General features: G+C 49.8%; 1 protein-coding gene across 1 annotated transcript; it reads right to left on the reverse strand.

Moving 5' to 3' along the window:
• Positions 1–702: 702 nt before the first annotated feature.
• Positions 703–7,284, reverse strand: LZTS3 (leucine zipper tumor suppressor family member 3; the record flags this gene model as incomplete). The annotated part of the gene is made up of 3 exons (XM_082316591.1): positions 703–1,413; positions 4,358–5,188; positions 6,835–7,284. 3 exons carry the CDS (start codon positions 7,282–7,284, stop codon positions 703–705), a joined length of 1,992 nt encoding a protein of 663 aa, XP_082172717.1.
• Positions 7,285–8,091: the final 807 nt, after the last annotated feature.

Below are 8,091 nucleotides of genomic sequence, written 5' to 3' on the forward strand. Positions count from 1 at the left end.
TCCAAAGAGGCTCCTGCTGGGTGATCATTCCTTGTTGGCTTATGTTAACAGGACAGGCTCATCCTGCTCCTCAAGGATGTGCTAACCTCTTGCAACCATGGTAGCCATGGGCTGGCAAGAGGGAGTCATCTGGTAGAGATATGTCTGGTTTCACTGAAATCAGTGGCCAACCTCCCACTGACTTCACTAAGACCACCGTCTAGACAGGATACTTGACGCAGAGCAGTGAGTTTGCTCATGATCCCGAGAGCTTTGCTCCATTAGCCAATGTGGCTAAAAATGCCCTTAAAAAAAACCTGCCACTTTGAACTGTTTTGCTGCACGTAAATGCTTGAAAAACCAAAGAAACGAAATACAACCCTCCAAAACAACCAACCGAAGAGGGGTGAATTGCAGGAGAGGAGATGGCAGCCTCTAGCAAAGTAACAGTCACGGCAGATTACAAAAGAGCCAGTTGACCCTCACCAGCGGTACTAGGGAAGAAACCAAAAGAGATGTCGCATTATCGCTAGAAAAACAACGCACATCCACAGTTATTTTACCTACAGAGCACAGAAGTATAGAGTAAGGGTGACGGAGCTTGGTGCGAGCAGACTCACACCACTCCTACTGTAGCGTATTATCCTTCGGAAGATCACTGGCTTGAGTAGGTAGTACATGCACAGCAATAAAAAAATTACTTTGTATTGTCTTGGTCCCACCTCAGATCTCGGTGGACTCTATTCGCTCAAGTCTGGAGGGAGTCCATGGTTTTTTCTCCTCACTGTGCGGGGGGCTCGTGGCCTTCGTGTTCATCTCGTTCACCTTGTGCTCCAGGAGCTGGTTCTTCTGGTACATCTCCACGTAGTTCAGTTGCAGCTGCTTCTGGTACTTGATGACTTTCTCCTTCTCTTCTTGCCATGTACGCCGCTCCTCCTCGAAGTCCATCACCTGCTGCTCCCGCTGCTGCCGCTCCAGCTTCAGCTCCGACTGAAGCCGCTCCACCTCTTTCCGCAGCGTATTAACGCTGTCCTCGCTCTGTCGCTGCATCTTGGCTTCGTCACTCTCGCAGGCCAGTGGGTCCCGCAGTTTCTCACCAAGGTCCCCACCAAAAGGCCCCGGAGGTCCCATGCTGGCAAGTGTCCGCTTCAGGCCGGAGACCTCCAGCTCACAGTGGTTCAGTTTTTCCCTCAGCACCTGGACCTCGCTCATCTTCCGCTGCAGCTCGCTCTCGCAGATCTCCAGGTTGACGCTCTTGGAGCTGTAGGAGTCCTTCAGGGTGAGGATCTGCTCCTCCTTCTCCCGTAGGAAGTTCTTACCTTCCTTAAGCTGCGTCCGCAGTCCCACGATCTCATTCAGCTTCTGGGAGACGTCCGCTTGGGAGTCCTTCAGCTGCTGCTTGAGCAGGGAGATCTCACCCGCCTTCTGGCACACCTGCGGGGAGAGCATACATGAGGCAGGAGGAAAGCAGCGAGGAGCCGCCACCACTGCTTGTCCCCTGCACTGGCTGTGAAATGTCTGCGTGGCCTCCTGTTGGCAGGAGGCTCAGGTAACGGAGGGGACAGCCAGCGACGCTGCTCAAGGACTGAGTTCCAGCCTTCGCCGGGACCCAGACCATGCCAGAGACCTAGAGGTTGTCTCCACATCTGTGGGGCAGATTTGGTGTTTCTTCCTGGCTCTCAGGGACCTGATGCTGTTCCCATCTGGAGCTGACCAAACAGCTAAGCTAAGTGCTGTGGTCCTCACCAGTGGTGAGCAGACACCGATGCTTCTGTGCCTGCATTCATCTTGCTCACCTAACTACAAGCCTGCGGTGCTTGACCCCAAACCCTCTGCTCTTGGCAGGAGCTTTCCCACTGACCTCAACAGGATCTGGAACTTGAAAAAGCCTGAGACAGAAACATCTCAGACTCGCAGACCACCCGGGCTCTCCTGAGCACTGGGAGTGTGGGACAGGAGGCAGAGACAGTAGATATTACTTACTTATCCTATGATGCTTTCCTTCCCAAAGACTCCTGAAGAACCCAGTTGAGTAAATTTTAAGGTTCACTTTACTGGGGACAGTCCAGGGACTGGTAGGTATTTAATTCTTTTGGGGCAGGGCACGAAGAGTGACGGCCCCTCTGCCAAAGATCAAGGAGAGAACTTGCTGAAATGGGACTACCATGCACAGTCCTTGGGCACCGGAGTTTCAGGTTTCATCCTGACTGGCTCAGGTCTCACCCATGTGGTAGGGTACACAAGTCCAGTGGAAATACCCTTGCTGCAGTGTATATTTGCATTACGTAGGTGTCGCCATTCAATATGACACTCCTCTGCACCTGCGTAGTCCACCAGAGGTGACAGTTGCGTGAATAGTTGTGGGTATTGGAAGTGAGCCATGAAAATGAGCAAATCCTCATTTTCCCATGAACTCCGTGGTTTTCAGGGCTCTGCACTGGCAGATCGGATCTGTCTGCTGTGAACAATTGCAGAGACAAACAGTGCCTACCTATGCTGGCAGGATTCTGGGCTGGGGAGCAGCATCAAGGAACCATCAGTGATCAGAGAGGATAGCCATAATTAAAAATAGACTTGGTAGTCACCTCCAGACTGAGGTGTCCCGTCCTTCTGAAGCTCCTGTCTCTTGTCACACATGAAATGCATGGCCTTTCCTCCCTCCTGTGGTGCCTGCAAGGTCCCTTTCAGCTCTGCTCCAGTTGGGTCAATGCTCCTCAGACAAAATCTCCTCTCCACTGCCTTCATTGCAACCTTCACCTTTCTCTGCTATAGAGGACTTGCCTGGTGCGTAATGTTGAGCAAGACCTTGAAGCTCCGCTATCAGGACATTCCAGTGCTCACTACGAATGGCTGAAGAGCTAGGAGACGTACCCAGTCACTTCCTACTGGTAGCAGCCTTCCCTTGAGCTGACAGCTGTGGTGGTTCCCCATGCAGACCTAACTCTCTGAGTACCCACATCCACACCAGCACTTGTCCGCAGCAGATGCAGAACTGTATCGCGCTGGTTTAGCTGTAGTTAAAGCGGTGTAGTTACTGCCTAGCTGAAAAAAATGCACAATTTACTGAAAGTGCTCTCCATGGGCTAGCTCTTCCCAAAAGGCAGAGAAATACATGATGATGAACAGCTTGGATAGGAATCAACTTACAGATTAAAACACCTAAATTTTGGCCTCTCCTTGGGTGCTGCGGAGATCTAGGCAGTACAGTCCATGGAGCCTGGAGAGCAAGTCAACAAGCGTTAGGTGTCTACAAATGTAAGGTGTCTTGATCCGCAAGCTGAGTCCCTATCTTTACATTGATATCACTGGGTTAGCTGCTGCAGACAGAACTATAGCAGCGAAGCAAATAATCTAAAACCCATCTGCAGTTTTACTGGTGCAAAATCAGGGAACTTTCCAGACCTAACTTGTTGGAAGACACAAAAGACCAGGGCAGAGCAGCTGGCCAAAGGAGGCATCGTGTGGTACAATGCAGCCTGCTTGTTCTGGGATGTAACTTGCAGAGATTTTACAGCAAGGCTCTCATAAGCTCTGCTGAACATCTGCAAATAGCACATTTCAGAGCCTAATTAATCCCAGCTTCATTGACTTTCCATCAGGATTAGCAGAATAGGGTCTTCTTGATTCTAGAGCTATGTTTTGCCTCCGCACTCTTAATAAATTTAAAGTTTCTAGCCAGTCCATGGAAGGATTAAAATTCTTCACATGATCAAGCTGGAAAAAAAAATGTTAGCACTGGCTATACAAACAGACTTTGATAAAATGTTCCAAAAATAGAAACAGTAGAAAAAATATGTAAGACTCAAAAGGAGAACTAGAAAGAGGAATTTGCCTTTCAGCCTTTTAAGAGAGATAAACTTATTAGCAACTGAAAACGGTGTGTTACAATGGAAAGCATGAGGCAGACTTGGCTATCGGTATCATTCTTGGCTCACGTGCTTTGTATCTTAAATTAAAAAAAAAAATCAAATATTTGAAAAGCGGTTTCAAGGTTTGCCCTAACACAGATGTTAGAAGAATTTAATTAAAATAGACTTAAACCCAGTTTTGGTAGGCATAAATACCTGTATGGAAAGACCTGCATTCACTGAAACTGGATTCAAATGTCACACGTTGGAGTGACCTGACTGTGAAGCCAAATTATTAACCAGCACAGGAAGCGTGCACAAAAAAAATGTGCACATTTTAGTTTAGTTAAAAACTACAGGCTTGGGGCTCAGACAAATGAAGAGGTGACTGAAGTGTCATCTGTTACCTGGAGGCCACCAACCCATAGCCATTGTCTGTGGGGTCCCCTTAGGGCAAATGGGAGGTATTTTGGGCTGTCAGAGCCCTCAGTGAAACCCTCACTCAAGGTCTGTTACAACAAGGCTCTTACCTCCCACTTGGTCTCTTCAATCTTTGGGAGAAACTCAGCCTGTTCCTTCTTGAAAGCCACAAATTTCTTCTCCAGCTCCTCTCGTTGCTGGAGGAGTTGTCCCATATCATCTTGGAGTTTTTTTTTCTCTTGCTGGAGCTTGAAGATTTGGAGCTGCAAGGCCTGCTGAGCCCGCTGCGCCTTTTTGGAGACCTGTTGCAATTTGTTGGCATAGTTTTGCCTCAGGTCCTCCATTTCCCTCTCCCAGATCTTCTGCTTCTCCTCGAACACTTGGAAGATGGCTGCCTCGCTTTTGTCCAAGTTCCTTCGCATCTGGAGGACCTCCTGCTCCTTCTCCCACAACCGATCTTCCAGGTCTTGGATGATGTCGTCCGTTGAAGGTGAGTGGAAAGGCATCGTTTCATTGAGATGGTTCAGTCTGTTGAACGAAGAGGTGCTCTTGCTCGAAGACCGCCCGCTGTCTGAGGTAGATATCCCATTGTATCCCACGATGTTCTTGTCCACGTAGGTTGTACCGATGCGGTTGATGTGGCTCGTGGAGGCGCTCATTGGACCCACGTGCTGGCTGTAGCCTGTCCCGTACGTGGGCAGGCTCGTTAACGAGTTACGGCCTGAATCCGAAAGGCCCCCCACTTGGTTTGTAGTCCTGTTAAGGCTGCTCTTGTCGAGTCCACTTTTGGGTGCGGACGGGCTATTGCTGTTGGCATGGTTCAAGCTCTTTCTGTTCTCTGTCACCCCGTTGCTCTGCGGCGGGCAGAGGTTCTGCATGGAATGGAAGTTTTTAGGAACTACTGGTTTAAAGGCTGAGGGTCTAACTAAGGGCTCATTGCTCTGCAAAAGGAAAAAGGACCACGCATCAAACATAGCAGGAAGCTTGGTAACAACACACAAAAGAGATACATCGGCACAGGCTGGGGCTGATGGAGCTAAGGTACCTTGGGCTAGCTCCATATTTCTCGGCCTTATTACACCCTGGGCCATTTGGGATTTAACATGAGGGACCTGTGGTCACTCGTAGGGCAACACGTTCTCTTCCCTTGCTCCAACTGAAAAAAAAAAAAATCTTGACTCACCCCAAATCTGCGTGATTTTTCACTAGGATACTCCTTGGGTCCTCTTAGTGCTCTTTGCAAGAAGGAGGGCTGCCACCTGCCTACCAGACCTGATCAAAACAACTCTTTGATTTTGGCAGATTATATTTTGAAGGACTTCTAGCGCTGAGGGTGCATTTCCCTTTTGCTAAAAACTGAATTGAACCCTTGGATTAGCAGCCGTTTTGCCCCAGGAGCACCACGTTTCTCTCCTGCCGGCAGTCATCTCTCCCCTGTGTGGACGTCATGTCCTGTTTATGCTCAGACATGAGGTAGGAGCTGTGACACCAGCAGCGACACTGGGCAAGGAACATGCTAAAGCTGCTCTTCATTTGAACATTTGTGTTTCCTGCAGCCATAAGCAATGCTGGGGGGAGAATGCACCGCAGCTGTAAAGGATTTGGAAAGGGTTTTAAAACCTTGCACATTCCTCGCCCCGTGAACGCACCTACAGAAACAAAATTTTCCTCAAAATGGGATTGAGTCTCCCCTGCAGGTTGGGTTTCAGGTGAAAATTAACCAAGAGGAAGCCACTTTGTATTCGCAAAGATGTTTTGAAAATACCTTCCAGGAGAAACAGAACAAGCCTTGGTGAGCAGACGAGGTTGGAGGCCAAAAACCTGGTGCCTGGCATGTGGGACTGAGATGGACTACAGGGGCCGGTGGATTGACAGCCCAGGAGACAAGGCCACCAAACGCTGCAGAAATAATACCGCACAAGGCAGCGTCCCCAGGGAAGAAATTATGGGAGTCGCTGGAGCAGAGCAGCAGGCTGTATGAAACACCACTGGCTCTGGTCTCTGCTCCTCCAGGCCTGGGAGGTGTTTGCTCCCCGAAGCCAATACGAGCCATGAGGACTGGGCTAGGATGGGTGATAACGCTTACAGGGGTCGTTTTCAAGGTTTGTCAGTTTGTCCCTCATAAGGGCCACTGGGATTTTGAACAGATGCTCACAGCTGCTTTCAAGCAACACTTTTTGGTGGCAGTGAGGAGATTGCCTATAAATGGCACAAAACAAGAGTGGGACTCAGATGCTGGACCTACCGAAATGTTCCAGGTCCCTCCCCATCAACTGGGGAGGTAGGCACAACATCTCGGGTAGGTTGGAATAGCCAGTGACCTAAATACAGGCTTAAATGAGCTGGAAGCTTAGCTGTGGAAGACTTGTGATCATACTCTTGGGTTCCTCAAGAACTAACATTCCCCTATGCTCAGCCCCCCAAAAGTAATAAGAATTATATTAACTGTACGTAAAAATGATGCCATCTACATAGTAAGAATTAGACTGATTCTGTCAGGATTACAGCGTTGCCCAAGGCTTCCCAGTCTGTGTTTTTAGAGATGTGCCACAGCCATCGCACTGCTCCAGGAGGTGGGGATTCTCACCTGGTCTAGTTTGCCGGAGATTGGCAATATCTTTGGTGGGTTACTGGGCTCTCGGTACTGGGGAGGAGGCGGCATGTTCTTCTCGTTGTTGGTGGTCACGTTCCCACAGATGTCCATCTTCACCTTCTCACTCTTGCGCAGGTCACCGTTGATGTAGAGGGAATTGGAGACCTTCTCCGACCTGTATGTCTTCTCCTCGCCGGAGTAGCGGTTGGAGATCTCCCGTGTGGAGTACCCGTTGCGAGACCCCTCCGTCTGCCGGCCGGTGCTCTGCGTCCGGGTCCCCACGCTCTTCATGGCGAACTCTTGGTCGTTGGCAACTCCGCTGCCCACGCTCCCCATGGTGCTCTGGGAGGTGGGTTGGGATGGCCGGGGAGAAAAACTGTGGAAGTTCTCCGGGCTGGGGTAGGTTGGGTCACTAAGAACGGGCAGCGTCTCTAGCGTGGCCATGGCAGTGCAGAGGTGAGGTGGAGGCATGGGTCAGTGGCACTGGGAGAAGGAGGAAAAGGAAAGGACTGTTAAAGAGATGTCTTTTATCTACCATATCCTTTGCAGATCGGCATCGTGCAGAGATGAGCAAAACTCTGGGCTGGGTGATGCAAGGACAGAAGCTGTCATGTCTCAGTATATGGTATGGAGCAGACGATGGGGCTGTCCTCCTCTCTGTGACCCCCAGCCCCCCGTGGAGGAGCAGCATGTGGTGGTCCCCCAGATCCCACTCACTGCTATGCCAAAGAGCTGCTCTCAGTCCAAGGGTTGGGTGCTCCCAGGGGAGGGGGTTACGTGGGTTTTAGTGGGCACAGCTCTACGGCATCAGTTGGACATGACCGTTTGCAGTTCACAAGCTTGAATTATTTCTGTTGCTTTTCCAGGGTTTGAACAAGTTTGTGTGGCCGTGGGGATGGAAGGTTTCCAGCCCTGGTCCATCTGTAGGCTCATACACTATTGCTCCCTCCAGCGCATCCCTAAGGGATGATTCAACAGGGCTTAAACAACACACTTTCCATCTGTTCCTTGGGAGTGTTGTCCCATGGACTTGAGCTTTTAAAAAGATGCTTTTGTCCAGGTGTCACCCTAAATTTTCTTTTAAACTTTTATACCCCTACTCCATTTTATTCTTACGTAGGCTGTGCCTTGGATTGGTCAAAACTAGGCCATGGGAAGTGGATAACATGCAGATAATGGTTTTAAAAGTTGTCTTTGACCCCATCAATGACATTGAGACCAGTCCTCGCATGTCTGGATGCTCTTCCTCAG

The sequence above is a fragment of the Platalea leucorodia genome (assembly GCF_965183815.1).
Source record: "Platalea leucorodia genome assembly, chromosome: 6".
Taxonomy (NCBI): Eukaryota; Metazoa; Chordata; class Aves; order Pelecaniformes; family Threskiornithidae; genus Platalea; species Platalea leucorodia.